The sequence below is a fragment of the Balaenoptera borealis genome (genome assembly GCF_965194805.1).
Source record: "Balaenoptera borealis genome assembly, chromosome: 20".
In the NCBI taxonomy this organism is placed as follows: Eukaryota; Metazoa; Chordata; class Mammalia; order Artiodactyla; family Balaenopteridae; genus Balaenoptera; species Balaenoptera borealis.
The window spans coordinates 43,648,707-43,671,386 of record NC_138879.1 but is presented as its reverse complement, the minus strand read 5'-3'; the positions used below and the strand labels follow the sequence as shown (position 1 = coordinate 43,671,386).

General features: G+C 47.7%; 1 protein-coding gene across 1 annotated transcript in view; it reads right to left on the bottom strand.

Moving 5' to 3' along the window:
• Positions 1-21,820, bottom strand: part of COPRS (coordinator of PRMT5 and differentiation stimulator) — a 110,146-nt gene extending 88,326 nt beyond the window's left edge. The window contains exons 1-7 of the mRNA XM_082371310.1: positions 21,663-21,820; positions 19,429-19,499; positions 18,813-19,030; positions 15,161-18,262; positions 13,931-14,227; positions 12,630-13,140; positions 12,409-12,486 (exon numbers count right to left, since the gene is read on the bottom strand). Coding sequence (XP_082227436.1) covers positions 18,093-18,262; positions 18,813-19,030; positions 19,429-19,499; positions 21,663-21,761 — 558 coding nt within the window. The 5' untranslated portion in view covers positions 21,762-21,820 and the 3' untranslated portion in view covers positions 12,409-12,486; positions 12,630-13,140; positions 13,931-14,227; positions 15,161-18,092. The remainder of the gene's footprint in view (positions 1-12,408; positions 12,487-12,629; positions 13,141-13,930; positions 14,228-15,160; positions 18,263-18,812; positions 19,031-19,428; positions 19,500-21,662) is intronic.
• Positions 21,821-22,680: the final 860 nt, after the last annotated feature.

Below are 22,680 nucleotides of genomic sequence, written 5' to 3'. Positions count from 1 at the left end.
ACAAGAGAAGCCACGGCGATAAGAAGCCCGCGCACCGCAACAAAGAGTAGCCCCTGCTCGCCACAACTAGAGAAAGCCCGCGTGCAGCAACAAAGACCCAACGCAGCCAAAAATAAAAATAAATAAAAAAAATAAATTCATAAAAAAAAGATTATTCAGCCTTTCTCATGAAAAAAAAATTATGCTAAACGTGGAATTTTTACCTTCCAGTTTGTCAAAGATCAAAGACATTGTTAACACTCTGTGCTGGTGATGGTATGGAGAAAGAGGAACTTTTTTTTTTTTTTTTAACTTATTTATTTTATTTATTTTTTGGCTGCGTTGGGTCTTTGTTGCTGTGCGCACTGGCTTTCTCTAGTTGCGGCGAGCGGGGGCTACTCTTCGTTGCAGTGCGCAGGCTTCTCATTGCGGTGGCCTCTCGTTGCGGAGCACAGGCTCTGGCGTGTGGGCTGCAGTAGTTGTGGCACGCGGGCTTCAGTAGTTGTGGCTCGTGGGCTCCAGAGCGCAGGCTCAGTAGTTGTGGCTCACGGGCTTAGTTGCTCTACTCCATGTCCCCTGCATTGGCAGGCGGATTCTTTTAATTTTATTTTATTTATTTATTTATGGCTGTGTTGAGTCCTCGTTTCTGTGCGAGGGCTTTCTCTAGTTGTGGCAAGCGGGGGCCACCCTTCATCGCGGTGCACGGGCCTCTCACCACCGCGGCCTCACTTGTTGCGGAGCACAGGCTCCAGACGCGCAGGCTCAGTAACTGTGGCTTACGGGCCCAGCTGCTCTGCGGCATGTGGGATCTTCCCAGACCAGGGCTCGAACCCGTGTCCCCTGCATTGGCAGGCAGACTCTCAACCACTGCGCCACCAGGGAAGCCCGGCAGGCGGATTCTTAATCACTGCGCCACCAGGGAAGCCCGGAAACAGGAATTTTTTTTTTTTTTTTTTTTTTTGGCTGTGTTGGGTCTTCCTTGCTGCGTGCAGGCTTTCTCTAGTTGTGGTGAGCGGGGGCTACTCCTAGTTGCGGTGCGCGGGCCTCTCATTGCGGTGGCTTCTCTTGTTGCGGAGCACAGACAGGCTCTAGGCGTGCACACTTCACTAGTTGCGGCACGAAGGCTCAGTAGTTGTTGTTCGCGGGCTCTAGAGCGCAGGCTCAGTAGTTGTGGCGCACGAGCTTAGATGCTCCGCGGCATGTGGGATCTTCCCGGACCAGGGCTCAAACCCGTGTCCCCTGCATTGGCAGGCGGATTCTTAATCACTGTGCCACCAGGGAAGCCCCGAAACAGGAGCTTTTATATGTTATTGGGTAGAGTTTAATTGGGTACAAGTCCTATAGAAGGCAATCTGGTGGTGTCTATCAAAATTTAACGGGTGTACATTTTAAAATGCATCAGCTGCCCTAGCAAAATTTCACCGCTACAAATTTATCCTACAGACGTTACTGACACGTGCATGAAGGGCAGCACTGTTGCTTGAAACACTGTCTATAGGAACCAAAGAAAGGAATAGTCTTCAGTAGCAGACTGGATAATATATTACGGTACATCCATGAAATATATTTTATCAGCCATTAAAAAGACCATGTCAAAATCATATGTGCTTTTGTGGGATGACTTCCAAGATACATTAAGTGAAACAGACAAGAAAGCAAGGTGCAAACTAGTATGTCTGGCACTCTATTATTTGTGTAGAAAAGCCCATTTATGTTTGAATATGCATAGAATTTCTCTGGATACACAAGAAAATTATGACAATGGTTCCTCTGGAGAGGATGACTGAGGTCAAGGGTGGGAAAGAGACTTTTTATTGTACACCCTGCCCTATTCGAATTTTTTAAAATCATGAGTATGTGTTTCCTTTTCAAAAAAAAAAGACAATAAAAATAATACAATACATAGGCTAAAAAAGGATGTCTATATATGTTTACAGTTATATAAATAAATGTCTATATTATAACAAGCAAAAAAAGAAATTAAAATTATTCATAGAGTATATTCAGTTATGTGAAAAGAGAAAAATGTTTAGAAGAAAATAAGGAAATGTACTAAAATGTTACCCTTGAAACTAAGAGTGAGTCATCTTTCAACTTTTTCTGTCGTTTCCAAAATGTGTTTAATAATCACATTTTACTCTTAGAACAGAAGAAAATAAACTTTAAAAAACTCTGTTAAATTAAAATATAGTATCCATCCATCTTTATAGTCTAAATGCACAAGGTAAAATCAGGTGAGACAAGAGGTATTAACTTTTCAACTCCATGATTCTGCATTAATGAAGTTTGCTGTGGCTTACTAACTCCTTTTCACTTTTTTGGGCTTGGCAACTGCTTGCTGCCGATAAAGACAAGACCTAGTTCATAAATCAGTCTCAAGAAAACTGTATTTATAATACCCAGTACCAATGGATATGCAGTTGGATGAGCTTTTTCAGACATGACTGCATTCAAATTGATACCACCTTTTTGGAAAGCAACTTGGCTACATGAATCTGAAGCTATAAAGAGTGTTTATGCCCCGTGACCCAGTAATTTGACTTCTGGAATCTTAAGGAAAAAACCTGAAATACCGGAGAAGTTTACACATAAAGGTCTTAATTAAGAATGGTATGCAATCATAAAAAATTACAATTATGAATAACATGTAGCAACATGGGGAAATGTTTATGATACAGCGTTTAAGTGAAGGAAAAAGAATACAGAAAAGTGTATATCCTACTATTACAACTGCTTCATAAAATACGTGTGGAAAAATCCCAGAAGAGTTTTACACCAACATGGTCACAGTGCTTATGTTCAGGTGGTGGGACCTTGGGGGAATTCTTGATATTTTTCTCCTTTTCTCTTTTCCAAAATGTTTATAATGTATTTTTAATAATATATTTTCAAATACGTAAAAATTTGAAGTCTGGGCTGTTCCACAGGAAATAATGACTCTCTATGTTATCGTGTCTCTATTTCCCTTAACTGAAAATAAAAGTCCTTCCTCTCATGTAATAATAACGGTCACTGATATTTATTAAGCAACTACTTTCTTCCAAGCTCTTTACACATTTTAGTTCAATGACTTCAGTGAAGTAGAAATTCTTATTATATACCATTTTGCAGATGGGGAAAACTGAGGCTCAGACCGGCTAAATGACACAAGCAAGAGGTGACAGCATCAGGATTCAAACCCACGTCCTTCTAGCTTTAAACCCAGTTCTTTCCACCATTATATCGTCACAATAACTACCCAAAACAGCTCTCAGGGTCCAGGGTGTGCCAGGGAGAGTACTAATGCTTTACACACATTCTCTCATTTAATAACACTGTAGATGTAGATGGTGTCCTCATTTTACAAGTGAGGAAACAGTGGCTGAGGGAGGTTAGGTCACCAGTACAGCTGGTAAGAGGTAGAATCGGGATTCTTTTTTTTTTTTTTTTAATATATTTTTTGGCAGCGCTGCAGGACATATGGGATCTTAGTACCCCAACCAAGGATCGAACCCACGCCCCCTGCAGTGGAAGCACAGAGTCTTAATCACGGGACCGCCAGGGAAGTCCCAGAACCGGGATTCTAACCCAAGTTGGCCTGTGCTGGGAACCATGACACTGTCGTGCCTTCCCACAACAAGGAAAAACCCAAACCCTCCGAGCCCAGGATGCAGGGCGCCATCCCTGGTGCAGCCACTGTCAGGAAGGAAGCACCTGGCAGGAAGGTGAATGCAACAGGAGGAGGTGGGCTCCCGGGGCTCCCCCGCTGGGCAGGGCCGGCTCTGCACGCACTGCACACCTGAGGCCCCCGGCTGGTTGAGCTGGCACTGTGCACAGACATCCGTGTGGCCTGGCCTGCGGCCAGCACACATGTCACGTCCTCCTGCCGGCGCTGACAGGGCTGGTGCTAATCTGCCCAAAGGCCTCAAGAAAAGCCCTTAGAGCTGTCTTTAAGGACTCCTGGTTCTGGGAGGTATGGGGAGACAACACCGCCTCCTCCATGCTGGAAAATTCCAGGGCCACCTGGCTTGGCAAGAGAAAGTGATGTCTAGCCTCCTTGACCCCCAGGAGCCAGAGGGCCCAGGACAAGGCTGAAGCCCTATGTCTGGACCCAGAGGCTGAGCCAACAATATGAGCCAGGGCTCCAACTCTCTGGGAAACAGGAAGTTCAGGTCAGCCTGGGGGTGGCGGGAGGGGGGGACCAAACCAGAGGGACTCAGGCCAGAGGCCAAGTGAGACCAAGGGGCCTCTGAGATGTGGACACAGCTGAGTGGACAGACCAGCACCGAGGAGAGCTCTGAGGCTACGGAGTGTTAGGAACACTCACAGACTGCTGGGAGGAGTAGTGGACCCAAGTATTTGGAAGATAGTTTGGCATTACCCAGTACACACACACTCTATGAACAGGCAGTTCTACTCGTCATAATGCACCTGGAGAATCTCTTCCACCACATGGGCCCCAGGATGTTCACAGCAGCACTGCTGATAAAAACAAAAGCTGCAAACAGCCCAAACACCCGTGGACATGAGAATGGGTTAAAATATATATATTCTCTATTCAGGAACAGACTTGTGGTTGCCAAGGGGGAGGTGGGTGGGGGAGGGAGGGACTGGGAGTTTGGGGTTAGTAGATGCAAACTATTACATATAGGATGGATAAACAACAAGGCCCTACTCTATAGCACAGGGAACAATATTCAATATCCTGGGATAAACCATAATGGAAAAGAATACAAAAAAGAATGTATATATGTGCATAACTGAGTCACTTTGCTGTACAGCAGAAAGTAACACTTTGTAAATCAACTATACTTTAATTAAAAAATTAAAAAATATATATATATATTCTCTATTCATACAAGGGAATACTACATAGCCATAAAAATAAATATGCTATAACTTCATGAGTGAATCCCATAAACACAATGTTAAACAAATAAGGGAAATCACAATATAATATATACGGTGTGGTTTCATTTAATAGAAGTCCAAAAAACTCTCCAGACTAAACAATGTATTGATTGGGAAGGAGAAAAAGGGAAGGGGGGTTGTTGGCCAAGCCCTAAGCCTCTGTCTTCAGGACCTTCTTTTGGGGACCCAAGTTACCAGCACAAGGGCAGATCCTCACCCACAGACTCACCATGTCCATACTCTTGTCTCCACTACCCACCCAGCATCCGTGGCCCTTTTCCCATGTGCAATGTCAGTCTCTTCCCTCCTCCCTGCCCCTCCCCCAGTCTCTGGGGAATTGATAAATTGCCCTTCATTTCATATTTCTTACCACTGGCATTCCACATTTGTCATCTCCTCTCCCAAACCAGACCCAGGGCCTGGCAGATCATTGAGAGCACACAGAAAGGCCACCTGAACTGGGAGCTTTCTCCCCTCACAGTCATGAACTCCATCAAAACAGAGATGGTCTGTCAGTTAACGTGGAATCACAGAATCTTTGAGGCCATCCGCCCCTAAGCCCTTATTTTATCAGGTGAGAAGCTGAGGCCCAGGGGGTCCGTGTGATGTGACTGGTCTAAAATCACAGCTAGTTTGAAGGCAGGACCAAGGATTCCTGAACCCCAGTCTTTTCTCCTACAATGTGCTGTCTCCCTAAAGCTGACGTTGAACGGACTTCTGATTCTGGCCACAGAGCCGACTAGACACCCCAAACTACTTCCTGCTGAAACAGTCAAAAGGCTGGACAAAACATTTTCAGTCCTTTAAAGGCACCAAGTGAGCTGGCATAAAGGGTTAAGAATAGTCAGAGGCCAAAGAGGAAGGGAAAGCAGGAAACCGGAGAGAATGTAGAAGCTGGCTTTCTCCCTGAGGACCTGTGTCAAACCCACATGATCTTGAGCACTGGTTTTCAAGGCCTCACAGAGTGCGTGGACAAGGAGACAAACCCCAGCCCGGTCAAGGTGAAGAATTAAATGGAGAGCTTCCCATAAGGCTGGGCCCCATATTCAGTACAAGAGTGGGCGAGAAATAAACTCCTTTTCCCCCCAGAGGAGCAAGGAAAATTGCCCATGTTAAACACTAGAAGCAGGTGGGAAGGAAAACAAACAAACAAAAAACCTTTACCGTGAGAATTCTTTAACCACAAGCCAGCTCTTATATATATTTTTTAAAGATAAATTCTTCTTTTTTTTTTTTTTTTTGGCTGCACCGCACATTATGCGGGATCTTAGTTCCCCGACCAGAGATTGAACCCGTGCCCCCTGCACTGGAAGTGCCGAGTCTTAACCACTGGACCGCCAGGGAAGTCCCAGCTCTTATATTTAAATTCAGAGATAGTGGGCAAAAATCCTCAAGCTGATTGAGCAAGACTCTGGGGGGGTGGGGGAGGCAAGAGAGTGAGCCGTAAGACTCTGTGGGACAGAGTATTCCGGGCAGGCAGAGGTGATCGCCAACTCAAAGGCCCTAAGGCAGACTCATGCCAGGCTTGTTCCAGGAACACGAGAAGGCCCAAGGGGCTGGGGTAGAGAGAGCCAAGGAGAAGTAGAAGGAGATGAAATCACAGGAATAACAGGAGACCAGGTTGGCCAAGGCCTGGCGTGCTGTCGTAAGACCTTGGACTCTTCCTCCGGAGTGTGGGTCCATTGGAGGAGTTTGAGCAGAGGATTAACATGGTCTACCTTATGCACACAAGGATCACCCTGTGGCGATGGTAGCACAACAACATGAATGTACTTAACGCTACTGAACCATACCCGTTAAAATGGTAAATTTTATGTTATGCATATTTTACCACAATTTTTTTTAAAAAGATCACCCTGGCAGCTGCTGTGCTCATATGTGGAATGGAAGCTGGAACACCAAATAGGAAGACATTCCAGGAATCTAGGTGAGAAACGATGGCTCCAGCAAGGATGGCAGCAGGATAAAGGATGAGGTCATATTTTGGATGTGTTGGATGTCAGGTATCAAAAAAGGGAAGATCGTGGTGACTCCCAGGTTTCTGGCCTGAGCAACTGGAAGGACAAAGTTGCCATCGACTAAAGAGGGAACAGGTTTATAGGAGAACATAAGAGTTAAGTTTGGGGCTTACTGGGTTTGAGATATCTATTAAACATTCGGGTGGAAATGTCACGTGTTAGTGAAGATGTGGAGCAAGTAAAACTTTCACATATTTCTGGGGGAGTGAAAATTGCAACAACCTTGGAAAACCCTTTGGCAGCATCTATGATCCAGTGATTCCACTCCTAGGTATATGTCTGAAAGCAAATCTCTACCTGTGTTCACCAAAAGACATGAACAAGAACGTTCATAACAGCATTCTTTGTAATAACCCAGAACTGGACATGACCCATCAACAATAGCTTAGATAAAATTGATATATTCACATAATGACATTTTATCGAGCAATGTGAATGAGCGAGCTACTGCTATGCAGTAATGTGGATGAATCTCTTATTAGAGAATATAATCTTCACAAAGTACGAAGTCAGACAGAAAAAGAAGATGAATCTGATCCAGCAAACCCACTCCTGGGCATCTATCTGGAAAAAACGAAAACTCTGATTTGAAAAGATACATGCATCCCAATATTCATAGCAGCACTATGTACAATAGCCAAGACATGGAAGCAACCTAAATGTCCATCGACAGATGAATGGATAAAGAAAATGTGGTATACATGTACAACGGAATATTACTCAGCCATAAAAAAAGAATGAAATAATGCCATTTGCAGCTAAGTGAAGTAAGCCAGACAGAGAAAGACAAATATCATATGATATCACTTATATGTGGAATCTAAAAAAAATGATACAAATGAACTTATTTATAAAACAGAAATAGACTCACAGGCATAGAAAACAAACAAATGGTTACCAAAGAGGAAAAGGGGGGGAAGGGACAAAGTAGGAGTTTGGGATTAACAGATACACACTACTATATATAAAACAGATGAACAACAAGGACCTACTGTATAGCACAGGGAACTATATTCAGTATCCTGTAATAACTTGTAATGGAAAAGAATCTGAAAAAGAATACATATATATAACTGGATCACTTTGCTATATACCTGAAACATTGTAAATAAACTATACTTCAATTTAAAATAATTAATTAATTTTTTAAAAAAGAATATGAATCATGTGCCCAATGTTAAAGTTTGAAAACAGACAAAATTGGTGTTCAAACAAAAATCTGTACATGAATGTTCATAAGCAGCACTATTCATGATCGCCAAAAGGTGGAAACAACCCAAATGGCCATCAACTGATGAAAGGATACAGAAATGTGGTGTAGAAATACAACGGAATGTTATTCAGCCGTAAAGAAGGAATGAAGTACTGACACATGCTACAACATGGATGAACCTTGAAAACATTTTGCTAAGTGAGAGACACCAGACACAAAAGGCCATATATCGTGTGATTCCATTTATATGACATGTCCAGAATTGGCAAGTCCATAGAGACATAAAGCAGATTCGTGGTTGCCAGGGGCTGAGGAGAATGGGGGATGGGGAGTGACTGCTAATAGGTGTGGGGTTTCCTTTTGAAGTGATGAAAATGTTCTGAAACTAGGTCACGGGGATGGTTGCACAACACTGTGAGTGTGTACTAAATGCCACTGAATTGTATGCTTTGAAATGTTTAAGATGATAAATTTAAGTATTTTATGCAATAAGATGAAAAAGATAAAACTCATCTATGGTGTTATAAGTCGGGATGGTTGTTATTTTGGGGTGTAGAGAGGGGTAAGTGATTGGGAGGAAGACAGGGCTTCTGAGGTATTGATAATATTCCTTTTTTTTCGAAAACCTAGATGGTAGTTACATGAGTGTGTTCATTTTGTAAAGATTCATTGAGCAAAAGAGACAAGTACAGACAATTCTTGCAAGGTGTTTTGCTGCAGAGTAGGGCTGAGAAAGTGGGCCGGAGCTAGAGAGAGAAGTGGGATTACGGGAGGGTTGTTTTCAGATGGGAGAAATGATAGTGGTAAGGAGGGCGAAATAGATGACGTAGGAAAGGTAGGAGAGAATTGCTTAAGTGGTTCTGAGTAAGGGAGAGGAGAGAAGATCTCATGCATGCACAGGGGTTCTGCAGTGAGCCCATGATAGAAACTAGTAACAAGCAGGAAGCTGATCTCAGGGGTGTCAACGCTGGGGGGTGGGGAGCGCAGTGGTGAGTCTGTAGAAGTTCACTCCTGGCTTACTGCCAGGTTTATTGCCCCTCAATTTACCAGCGAGCACTCTGAGACTCAGGGAGAAAAGAGGATTGCTCACCGTCACACCACTGGGGCCAGGAGTGGAACCCAGGTCTCCCCGATGCCGTGTGCAGGACACCGCGCTGCCCACATGCCTCCAGTCAACCTTTCCACCGTTGAAAAGAGCGCTTCCTATCATTTGCCCTGAAACAACTTCTCAAAGTTTCAGGAGTACCCCCCTAGACTTCTAAGGACTCTGGGATTTGAGGAACAAGTCTGTTCCGCCTTGTGGATATGCCTTATCATATAAAGGACTTTAGTTCTGTCCCCTCCTCAGCCTCCATCTTTCCCGGCTGGAGAATTCTCACTGTGGAGCTTGCCCTGATGGTAAAAAGCCCTTCATCACTCCATTGTTTGGCCCCTTTCCAGTTCTATTACGTCTTTCTTGGAATGCAGAGGCCATAACAACAGAAACCACAGTGGCTTCCATTTTGAAGAGCCTTTTGCAGGGACAAGGGCCCCATTTATGCATTCAAACCGATGGTCAGGGAGCCTGTGGTCTGCCCAAGGTCACACAGAGTGTCAACAATAGAGCCCAGCAGAGGAGAATTCCAATTGCTGTGATCTCTCCCCACACCCAACTGCCTGCATGCAGGACTCCAAATGGGCACATATTATCAGTCGGGAGGCATTCAGCAGCAAGCGACGGGGGAAAGTCATGTCAAAGCAGTAAGGAGGATTTATTGAATTGCATAACTGATAGTCCTGAAGCAGGCAGGCTTCCGGAGTTGGTCCATACGGGCTCAATGATGTCATCATGGTCCCAATTTCATTGTCTTGCCACCCACAGAGGCTGTAGTGGGTTGAATGGCAGCCCCCCAAAAGATATGTCTCCCTCCTAACCCCTGGACCTGTGAATGTGACCTTATTGGGAAAAATGGTCTTTGTAGATGCAATTAAGTTAAGGATCTTGTGATGACATCATCCTGGATAACCCAGGTAGGCCCTAAATCCGATGACAAGTATCCTTACAAGAGACAGAAGAGAATAGGAGAGGCTTGTGAAGGGGAGGCAGTGCCTGGGCTGAGCAGCTACAAGCCAAGGATTCCGGCAGCCACCGGAAGCTGAAGGGATTAAGGAACAGAATCTCCCCTAGAGCCTCTAGTGGGGGCACAGCCCTGCCGATAACTTGATTTTGAACTTCTGGACTCCAGAACTGTGAGAAAATAAGTTTCTGTTGTCTTAAGCCACCAAGTTCATGGTTATTTGTTAAGCAGACCTAGGAGACTCATACAGAAGATGAGATATACAGGTCAACTTAGACCTGACCCCCATACCCCACCCCTACGTCCAGGGGTGGGGTTAGCTTTCCCCATGGTCCATGAGAGACACGAGGAAGGGGTGATCATCAAGAGGAGGGCAATGGATGTAAGGGAGGCAATCAGAGTGTCCACCCCACACACCATGTGCAAGAAGGTTCCAACTCCTGAGCATCTGCTCTCCAAGCATAGGAAGGACAGAGGGTGCCCTGGACGTGTGAGCTTCACAGGTGAAGTTCAAGGTGGAGGGCTACACAGCCCCGGGGAGTCCTCCAAACCCTGAGAGCAAAGTTGAACATCTGGAACAGGGAGCACCTTCCTCTCAAAATACTGGCTGTGAAAGGTCTTATGAATCTAAAGATCATTCACTCATAAGAGACTGTTTCATCCACCTGGTTGCCCAAGCCAGGACGGACCTCAAGCTCATCCCAGACTCTTTCCTGTCTCTCGCTCTACCCTTACAGCCAATCTGTCCCCACTTCTATAAATAGTCCCAATCTGTTCGTTCCCCTCCATCTCCATAGCTATCACCCTAGTTTAGGTCCCCATCCTCTCTTACTAGATTACAGCCCCGACTGACCTCCCTGGCTTGAGTCTCAGCCTCCTCCCACCAGTCTCCACCAGGAACTAGAAAGTTCTTCCGAAAGTGAAAATCTGCCCAGGACACGTTCCTGCTAAGACCCCTGCAAGCCCCTTGGCATAGCTTCCAAGGACTCTTGCTTACCTGACCATCCCTCACCATGTCCCCAAACACACAAGACCTCTCACACCTGGGGGCCTTTGCACACACAGCTCCCTCTGCCTGGGCGATCACCCATCCCACTTCCTGGCCAAGTCCTCCAGGACTCAGCTTCTAGGCTGTCTGCTTTGAGGGGTCTCCTTGACCTCCCACCCCTTCTTCTGGGTTCCCACCATACCCTGGGCTTTTGTAGTTCTCCTGTGCTAACATAAGGGTCCATTTATGTGCCATCAACTTCCCCCTAGACTCTGAGCTCCCTGAAAGCAGAAACCAGGTCCATCCTGAGTACATAGTATACAGCAGGTGTTCAGAAATAAATTGACGACTAAAGATCAAATCTACACAGCAGGGCTTCCCTGGTGGCGCAGTGGTTAAGAACCCGCCTGCCAATGCAGGGGACACGGGTTCGAGCCCTGGTCTGGGAAGATCCCACATGCCGCGGAGCAACTAAGCCCGTGCGCCACAACTACTGAGCCTGCCCTCTAGAGCCTGCGAGCCACAACTACTGAGCCTGCGTGGCACACCTACCGAAGCCCGTGCGCCTAGAGCCCGTGCTCCGCAATGAGAAGCCCGCGCACTGCAATGAAGAGTAGCCCCTGCTCGCCGCAACTAGAGAAAGCCCGCGCGCAGCAACAAAGACCCAACGAAGCCAAAGATAAATAAAATAAATAAATTAATTAAAAATAAAAAGATCTACTCTCTTTAAAAAAAATATATCTACACAGCAAGCATATATTAAGCACTTACTATATGCCAGACTCTGGGGTAGGTGCTGGGGTAGGGGAGAGGGGGATAATGATGACTCTTACCCTAAATTTCACAGTAACTTTTTCTGAGAAAACCCATCTATAAAATCAGGAGTAGATCCTGCCATGAACCCACAGGTGAGCTTGCCAACCAGTAGGAAGCCCACTGACAGGAAGGTAACCCCGAGCAAGCTCAGCATCTCCTCCAGGGCCCCTCACTCTTCCCTCCCCGTGGGTCACGCAGGAGACAGAGCGGCGATGGGTCTTTACTGCCACCTGCTGGAGGGATGGAATAACGCTACAGGCGGCAGCCAGGAGAAATTCAGGCGCCTGCCTTGAGTTGCCAAACACATGGCTCTGACTTATATCTGCCACATTTGTTCAACAGCTAATGAGAAGCTGTCAGAGGAAATGGCTTTTGAAATCAAAATCACCTCACCAGAAAAGGGGAGGGTGGGTGGAAGAAAAAGTAAAAAAGGAAAGCCAACTGTACCTTGCAATGGTCAGAGAGTGGGAGCCTGCCTCCTGGGGAAATTTCTCTCTCTGACTCAAAGGGGAGGACCGGAGAATCCTGTAAGACGGAGAGAAATATCTCCTTCTGAAACTGTGGCTGTGTTTTTTTCCCCAGGCCCGCAGCAAGCACAAATCCTGGTGGAACTCTCCAAACCTTGGTGCCCTGGAACCCAACTGAACTCTCCTCCTGCCCATCAGCACCTGCAGGATCTAGCTCAGTCCTGGAACCAGCTCAACAGAAACTGCCGGAAGCTGGGGGGCCGTTCTTTCCAAAGGCCTTGGCTTTGCAGCCAGACTCGCTAAGTCAACAAAGTGGGAGCCAGCCGTGCTGCTTGGCCTCCTGTTACACCCTCCAACTTCTCCTGGGCCTGCCACACTCACACACACGTGTGCACGCTCACACAGAGTGCTCCAGATCCAGCATTCTGCTATTTGGGTGGGGAATCTGCTCTGGGAGAACTGGGAGGCAGAATCCAGATGGGCTACAGCCAGAGTATTGGGTTGTTTTTTGTGTTTTTTGTGTTTTTTTCCTCTTTCTCCATATTCCAACCATCCTGTGAAAAGCTGGGCCCAAGAATGCAAATTCCGGAAAACCAAGGGCAGTGCAGCGCCAAGATATTTACTTAGCCAGCGAGTGTGCTTCCGTCCCCCTGGAAGACAGTCTCCGATTTCCTCAGGGCACTGGCGCCTTGCAGAGTCCAGCCAGCTGCTTCTGTGTATAAAGAGAGTGGTCCCTGCAGCCTTCACAGTCAACCCACCCAGCCACCCAGGCATCTGAGAGAAAGCCAGGGGAAGCACCATCTACCATCCCCGCCCTGGGGTCTCAGGATGACCAAACTGTCCCCACTATAAACAGCACCAAACTAATTTAGGGGTGGGGTGAAAGGGTACATTCCCCCAGACCTTCCCAAAGGGAAGAAAGCTATAACAGACAGAAACACACCAGAGCCATCAAAAATACACAAAACTGGGACTTCCCTGGTGGCGCAGTTGTTAAGAATCCGCCTGCCAACGCTGGGGACACGGCTTCGAGCCCTGGTCCGGGAAGGTCCCACATGCCGGGGAGCAAGTAAGCCCGTGCGCCACAGCTACTGAGCCCGTGTGCCACAACTACTGAAGTCTGCGCACCTAGAGCCCGTGCTCCACAACAAGAGAAGCCACCTTAATGAGAAGCCTGCGCACTGCAACGAAGAGCAGCCCCCGCTCGCCGCAGCTAAAGCCCGTGCGCAGCAACAAAGACCCAACGCAGCCAAAAATAAAAATAAATAAAATTTTTAAAAAAGAGTACCCAGGAAACTTCCAATGCATTTGTAACTTAAAAAAATAATAATACACAAAACCACTTATACCAACTGTGAACGGCACAATTCTGTTTGTTCTGCCACAGTACAAAAATGGTAAGTTTTTCATCCAGATAGAAAATAAAAACGAAGAAAAAATTATCAGCACTCTGATATGAATCAACCCATGATGATACTTTCAATATGCCATTCTCTACCTACCTGATGGTCTGGTCCCCTGCCTCCAGCAGTAAGTCGTTCTCATCTAGGCTTCTGTTAACTCTGCATCTCCTGCATCTTGGGGGTTCAAGAAGCAAAACTGTCGTCTCTCTGACCATCCCAATTTCCGACACCGAGCTTCCATCTGGGCCTTTCTGGGGTTCTCACTTCCTCAAGCAGTGCATGACGTCATCCAATATCCATCTTCACAGGTCCTCTTTGTCCCACGGCCCCTCTGGGTCCATCAGGTTCTCTGCATGCTCAAGGCCTGGGCACCTTTTGCCAGATGGTCCTGACTGCCTAAAAGAACCAACATCTATCAGTCTCTGGGGACCTAACTCCCCAGGGACACACCAAGAAGCAGGGCTCATCATTCCATCTGCTCTTAGCGTCTCCAGATCTCTCTCTCTCTTCTCTCCATCTTCCTTCTCATAGCCCAGGGAATTTTTTTTTTTTTTTTTTTTTGGCCTGGGGAAAATTCTTTCTTCCCAAATGTCTACAAGATTCATAGTCTGTTGGCCCCAAACTCCCTTGCCTCTTTACCAAAAAAAATTTTTTTTTAATTTAAAAATCCCTTTTTGTAAAACCAAAACTAAAAAAATTTCTTGGCTGTTTCGACTCTGTCACATGCCTCCACTAAGGCAATGAGCCTGCTTGCACGGAGAGAGGGCAGGAGAGAAATGAGGGTGTATCTGAAATGTCATCCAGCCACACGATAAATAACGTTTTTCCTCTCTTTTCCATCACCCAAGATTTTTAAAGTGGTCAGCTGTGGTTTCTTTCCTGGTAAATGATGTTGTCTGAAAGAAACGCCAGAATAAGAGTTTCTCTTCTGTCCCTCCGAACAGTCCCTTCGTGCCTCTATTTCTCCAGTAGCCTCTGCCCACTTCTGTCCCTCTCCCTGGTCCCTCCTTTTCTGTCCCATGGCTGCCTCTTCCAGCCTGGCTTGTGCATTCTGAGAGAAGTTGGCCGGATGTCACCATTGCCCCCCCAGCCAAGAGAAACAGTAGCACCAAAGGCTCAGGTGCGTCCCCCAAAATGTGTTAGCCTGCAATGCCCTGTCCCCATCCCTGCCCCAAGTCAATACATTCTCTGAGCACTTTCTGATTCCCACATCCCAAAATACCTTTTCAGCCTGCATCTTACTTTGCCTCTCTCTAGAAGAGATGGTCGCTCCCTCTTCCTTAAAACTCTCTTCTCCTTAGATTTGGCTTGAGTGGTGCCTACACTCACCTGGTTTTCCTCCTCCTCTGCCACAGCCTGCCCTTGGGATCCGATTCTTCCGTTTACCCTGTAATCGCTAACGCTCCCCAGGGCGCTGTCCTTGGCCCTCCTCTATTCCACAAGCCCTCGCTGAACAAGCTCAACCTCTCTCAACGCTGCAACGCCTGCCAAAACCTCAAAAATCCCCAAAACAGTCCCCTCTCCCTTCCCCTTCCACCTCCTTCCCCCCACCCCCGGCCCCGATTCCAGACACATGTTTACAACGGCCTAGAAAAGGAAAAGCCAGAGAGAGGATAAGAGTGCTCATTTCCTACATTGGAAAGAGTGTCAGGACCACAGAGCAGACCACGACCACCAAATGGGTAGACTCCAACTCCATACAAGAGAGACTTTTCCAACAAGTAGCACCAGCCAGCAATGAATGGGCTCCTTCTGAGGTAATTATTTTATTTTTTGGCCATGCTGTGCGGCATGCGGGATCTTAGTGCCCCAACCAGGGATCAAAACTGTGCCCCCTGCAATGGACGCACGAAGTCATAACCACTGGACCTCCAGGGAAGTCCCTACCTTGTTCTTTCATCACCAGCTTGTTGAAAGGGATGTTGTCAGTCAACCCTAAACACAGCCTGGGCAAATACTGCACCATTACTGAAGAAGACTGAATTTGAGCCAGTATTTACTGAATGTTTTCATGCTGGGCTCCATGCTATGAAACAGGGGTGCTGAGGAGTAAGATGTGGTCCTGCCTTCAAAGAGCACTCACCCTAAGGAGGGAGGTGGACCCGTAAGCCGGTGATTGCAGCAGAGGGAGCCAAGTGTTGGGATATTTGTCAGAGAGAATGGGGAAGGCTAGGCAGAGGAGGCAACTCTGTTTTAGGATAACAACTTGTCTTTAAATACCTCATTGCAAAATCTATATTAAAATAACAAAAATATAAAAGCAAACTGCCAACACCTCCACCGTCTAATCAAATTGTTTCCATTTGTCCATATTAATCCTTATCACTTACATATGCCATTTTTTCATGTTTCCAGTATAATCAGAGTGGTTTTATAGTCTATATTTTCACTTATTATATCATTAGTATTTTTCCACGCCCCTACTTTCTTTTTCTTACTTGAACTTCACCCCCCCTTCACCCCACTTAACTCCCCAGGCTGTGAACCAGTGTTCACAGCCTGGGGAGTTACCCATCTCCATCCTTCTCTGTTTGATCCATCCTAGGAGGGGCACCAGAACGATACCTAAATCAGAACAATTGACTAGCCCCTCCCCCCTTTTCTTGTTCTCCTGACACACACAACTTTTGGGTGTGAAAGCCATTCTAATGTCTTTAACTCTAAGAGAATATTGCTGGAAAGAACCGGGAGGAACTGCAAAGAGTAACTTTTGAAAAGCAGGAGAGTCTAAATTCACAACCATTCCATGGATCCCAGCAGCGGCAGCTTGTAAATTTTCTTTGCTCAGATACTCATGCATGTGTACTTTCCTTATTCTTTCTTCTGTCCCTCCCTCTGACATACGTGTAATCTCCCCACCTCGTGACTTCTGCTTTTACTCAGTTTCAGCTGCCTCATAATTGCACATGGGCCAACGTAACCTGTCCATAACACCACCTTTCTATTTGGCAGCTCTGCCATGCTCCTCAAGCCCTCAGTGTTTCTTAGCTCAATTTCTCAAGTTCCTCTTTTCACGTCAGACACACTCATGGTCTAATCAGCCATGGCACTGGGAGGAGTAAAGCAAGAGTGGTGTGGGGATGTGGTCTACGACTGTCTCTCCAGCAAGGACAGTGGAAGGGACCATTTTTTCTCCCTAGGACAACCTTGGCCATGAGGGCTCCTCACAGCCACAGCTATTGCCCTCCCTCATAAGGTGCTGCCTTATTCACACATTTTATGGGGTCTCTGAAAAATAGCTTAAATGGTTAATTGTTCATTTAACTGCCGTGGATTTCAGGTCTGAAACTTTTTCTTGATTCAGCTTCAATACGGAGGCAGGGAGGTAAGAAGCAATCCCTAGCCTGCCCAAGAGGCAACGGTGACATGGTCTGGTGTGTCACAGACCTGCCGAGGTGTGGCCCCCAGGTCCCACCTCCAGGCTCACACACACACACACACACACACACACACGGGCAACCATGGGAACAGACTTCAGAGTCATGTGAGGGTTCAGGTCACATTTCTGCCGTTTCCTGGCTGTGTGATCTGGGAGAGGTCAAAACATTTTGAGCCTTATTTTCCTCATCTCCCAAATGAGGTTAAAAAAAAAAAGTTTAAGTGACATGTAAGTAACTATAAGGATTAAAAGGTTAAATGGAAAGTAGAGTGTAAAATCCTTTCATGCCAACTGAGGGCTATACAACTGCTGGTTTAATTAATTTGCCATTTCATTTTCCAGCCTACAGAAAGTCCTTGTTAACTAAGTAAATGGTCAATTTTCCATCAACAGGAATAGCAGTCAGCCGCAAAGTCACCAGTGTCTCTTGGGTTCCAATCTCTGGTCAATAGGGCCAGATCTACAGAGGCAAAAACTAAAGTATCGTTTTCTTTCACAGAGTAGTTTCATCTCAGACAACATCAATCCTGAAAATGTAAGTGAGGGGCTTTAAATGAAGGAGTGAGGCTTTGCTCATAAGTATCTAATGAAAAAGGGGGTTAAAAAAGTAGGCAAAAGCATGCTGGTTTTTTTTTCTACTTTTATTTATAAAGAACACCATTCCTTCCCGACACAGACATAAACACTCACACATTCCAAGGAGGAGCTCATTAAAAACAACAACATCAACAGAACTGGGGGACAGAGGACCTTATTTAACACCAGTCTGTGTGCCCGACTCGGGGATCACTGGGAATGTTTCCTCAGATATGACATCTCACCTCAAAGAAAGGAGACGTTGACCCGGAGGGCCCACCCACTCACCAGGCAAAAGCTATGCCCTCAGTCTTCGGCATCATCAAACTGTCCCGTTTCAAAGACCATCTTGGAATAATGGGGTATCAGTGGAGGTGGATGGTGCCAACTGGGGTCATAGATCATGTCTCCTTGCGGGGCACAGCACACCCAGGGTCTGACCTCTTGAGAAAGGCAACCCTGGATGTCGTCAGCATCTGCAGGCAGTTTTAAAAGACAAATTAAAGGAAGGAGGGAGAGTGAAAAGAGAGAGCCAACAATGTCTAGGGGACAGACACTTGCACTGTCTTTGCTTAAACACATGCACGCACGCGCACACAGACACAGACACACAGACAAAGACAGACACACACACACACACACAGTCCTCCTTTGGTGGAGAATCCCAAGCACCTTCACTCTGACGCCACCCACAGTCCTGCTTCTCAGACACCGGTTCCTAGCAGCGCAGAGGAAGCAACTGGTGAACAGAGCACTTCTGTCTGCAGCCGCTCGATTCCCACTAAGATATTTGGAGATGGTAACATTGTTTCAATGTTAAAACTGACCAATACATTATATAATAAAATGCAAAACTGGCACTTTTTCCCCCCCCATAGGAAACAGGAGCTGTCACAGAAATTTCAGACCTATGAGAGCTATCAGGCTAAGCTCATGGATGTGGGTCCCTCTTCCAAACTGTTGAGGGGTTAACATTTAGGAGGGTCTCAGAAGCCTGGCCTAGGACCCCAAAAACCCCACACCTACCATACGGATTCCCTTGATCTGCTTTCAACTCCAAGTCCCAGTCCTCGTTAAAAAGATCAGCAGCCTGTTCCCTGCGTGGACAGCCGGACACCCCTTCTGACAGCTCCCAGGGACTCGGTTCCCCATCAGAATCCTCGTCATCCACAGCAAAGCCTTCCTCTTCACAATGGGTGCCCTCACCATGGGCAGGACTATCATGAGGGAAGCTCTGTGCTCCACTGGCTAAGAAATCGACAAAAGGAAGAAGGTCTTAAAAAATAACTGGCAGACCAGAGAGGGCCCAGTCGTGCACTCGGGAGATTTTTGGCAGACTTACTAAGAGGGCAGCAGTAACAAGTGTGCAGAGTTCCTCAGCCACCGGAGCGCTTATTTAAAAATTGTTGTTCTGTTTCCAGTTTTAGAAGTAGGGTTGATCATTTACTTTCAATAAGATGTTTTGCCTTAAGTAAGGCCGTTAATTACCAGCTCTTTTCTTTCACATGAGAAGGCAGGCACAGTTTATGTTTTCAGGTAGTTTAAATGCCACTGAGGCAAAGGGCCTCTGGCGGATGATAAGCTTTCACAATACAGACCTCCTTGGTCTCTCCCAACACCCACCCCAGGCTCTGCTGCCTACTTGCCTAGTCGATCCGTGGCCTTCTCAGTCTCTCTCTCCTGACCGGAGCGGCCAGCTGGGGCAAAGGCAGCCTGCGGGAAGAAGAAACAATTACCCAGGACTTGGATATCTCGGGTACGGCCAGTATTTCAGCCCCACACCCACGCTTCCATACACCCTCCTTTGTGAGGCTGGGGCAGGGACTCTGCCACCCACATCTCTGCTGTGCCCTGTTCGACTGGGCCTTGCTGCTTCCTCTTCCTGTCAGCACCACCCCTGCCAGCAGGATCGCCTGTCTTCCTAGAGTGGCCACTGAATCCAGTGTACAGTTTGCCAGCACGTGCAGAGCCAGCCTCCTCTCAAGCCCTCTCTAAAGCGGCCTCAGTCTCGGGGCCCACAGGACCCCTCCTCCAAGCTCGGAGACTCTAGCACTAGCCGGGACAGTACCCCCTCCTCAGAGGTTGGAATTTCAGCTCCCTGCAAAGCCTCTCCTCTGAGCTTGTACATTTCAGTCATTCCAATCTCACCCCTTTGTTCCGTCAGCCCTAGGGCTGGTCGCTGTTTCCCCGCAGGGGCTACCTCCCTGTTTTTAGCTTTTCAGTTACTTAACTTTTTGTCTAGTTAACAGCTCCTTTATCAAATTCTCTGTTTCCTGACTGACACATGGGGACAACAGAGCTTTAGTTGTTAAAGGGAAATCGTCTTCTCCCATAGCCACCCATATGCTTCTCTGCTCCCATCACTCAAAAGTTCCTGAAATCCTATCACCTGTTAAGACCTCTTTCTAAGTGGGATGAGAAATGTTCACAGCCTGCATGAGAAGACCTGATTTCAATCCCATTCATTCAGTGTGTACCCTGGACACATCACTTCAGCCACCACACCTGGGTTTCCTTCTCTGGAAATTGGGGATGACTGTTCTGACCTTGCAGGAGATTTATAATGAGGTAACATTTATGAAAACACCTAGCACACAGCAGGAATATAACATCTGTTGAATTGAAATCCACCTTCTTTGCCCCTACATCTAAACTGCGTTTGGCACCTGCCCCAATTAGTTCATGATCTAGTCCTACCTGGATTCAATGAGTCAATGCCATCTCCTGTAGTCAGCGACAACTCCTGGTCACTCCTGCCGACCAGTAGTGGGACCTCTCATCTCTTCCACCGCAAGAGCTCCCTAACTGCCTTCCCACTCACCCATCTTGCGCAGCCTTACACGCTTAATGACTCCTCTGATGAAAAACTCAACAGGCCTCCACTGCTGGAGCACAAAATTCGCCGTGGCATCCACACCTCCCCCTCACGCGCCATCCACCTGTGCAGCATACGTCTCTCTCCCAGCTCCGGGACCCAAGCTCCCGGCCATTTGCCCCGCATTTCTTCATCCCCACGCCTTTGCCAGGACCACCATCGTCTCGTCTTGCAGAGAAAGCGCACAAACCTTCCTGCTCTGCTCTGACAAAATTAGTTTCATCCTACCTGCACCCCACAGTATTTTTCCTTATAAGCTTATCACTACATTTTTCATATTTTGGTTAAGATATGATATCTTTGATGCTTAGACAAGCATTCCATTCCTCCATCCAATTAATATGTGTGTCTACGGTGCCAGGCACGATGCTAGGCGCCGGGTTTACAGCACTAAACAGAGGGTTCCTACCCTCAAGGAGCTCACCCTCTAACACGGATTGCTGACTGTAAACAAGGGCAGATGACTGTAATAGCGGTCTCTGAAAAGCCAGGAGCTGTCTGGCGCGCAAATGAAAACAAGTTTCTGGAAACCCTGCGTCAAACGCGGCCTTTTGGTTTCAGTGAAGAGAAAAGGCGAGAGCGCATGAGGCATCATCTGGTGCTGAGGCTTAGCTGAGCATCCCCACCAAGGCACACGGACCCTTCAGGGAAAGTCGCTCTCCTCGCTGCCCTCACCTGGCCCCAGCCCAGGCCCCCCAGTAGCGGCTCCAGCTCTGGGTCAGCAGCATCACCCCCCCCATTTAGCAAGGACGCACAGGCGCCCTGCGGCCGACAGCCAGCCCTCCCGGCCCGGCGCGCCCACCCACGTCCTCGGGGTGCCGCGCCCCACAGCCCGGCCGTTTCCAGCTCGGGCGCGCGCCCAAACGGCGGGGCTGCAGAAGGCGGGTCCGAGGCGCTTCCCCGGCTCCCCGCGGCCCCCGCCCAGCCCGCCCCGCGAGCCCCGCAACTTCCCGCCCCTGGCCGCAGGTGGTAGCCGCGCCCAGGCCCCGCGCCGCGCTCACCCCCGGGCCGGGGGGCGCCTCCCGCGTGCTCAGCAGCGGCAGACCCGGCGGCGGCTTCGCCGCCCCCAGCGCCGGGGCCCCGGCGGTCCGAGAGTCCATGCCCAACGGCCCGCAGCTCGGCGCCCAGGACGCCGCTCGGCCACGTGACACGCCGGCCTGGCTGCCAGCCGGAGGATACGCCGCGGAGGGCCAATCAGCCGGGGGTGCTCTCGGCCAGGGGGCGGGGCGCGGGGGTCACGAGGAAGCCGGGGCCGGGGCAAGGGGCGGGACGGAGCACGGGGCGGAGCGCGCCCGACTGCGAAAGCCCCCGTCCCTGCCTACCGGTCCCGGAATATGATTTTTGTAGCTCCTGACGATGCAGATCCCTACCCCACCACACTGCGCATGCTTCCGCTTCAAAAACTGTTAGAATCGTTGATTACCCGCGCCTACCTGACAGTGTATAAAACTCAGCTCTCAAAACTTTTCATGCAACTGTAGCTCTAACCCCATTTCACTCTTTTCTCTAAACAGGTTTCTCTAGAACTCGGTCTAGAATTAGACTATAACTCACCCACAAATGGATGAGACAACTCAGGAGCCCAGTGATTCCCCACCTTGAGTTAATGTCAGTTCTTAAAATTAACCCATTAGTAACCAGATTGGATGATCAAAACAAACTCTTCAAACGTTCCAGACACCCTATAGGCTATGACAATTGGTCATAGTAACCCTAAACATTCTGTGCTGGGCCGGTACAGTCTCACCTGGGCGACGAGACCAGCAGAGGTTAGGCAGTGCTTGGGCTGGGGATAAACCAAACTCTAAAGACAGCTTTCCCTGCCCTTCCCTGCCACTGTCTGAACTCCAATAACAAATCTGCTCAAGGTGTGATAATCATGTTAACCTTTAAATAGCAGAAAAGCTGGAAGCTGGGAGTCCTTGCTCACCAGGCCACCTTATGACAATCTGAGACATCAGCCTATTCCTTCATCTCCCTCAAAGAGTGTTGTTTATACATACACATTTGAAAAAATTT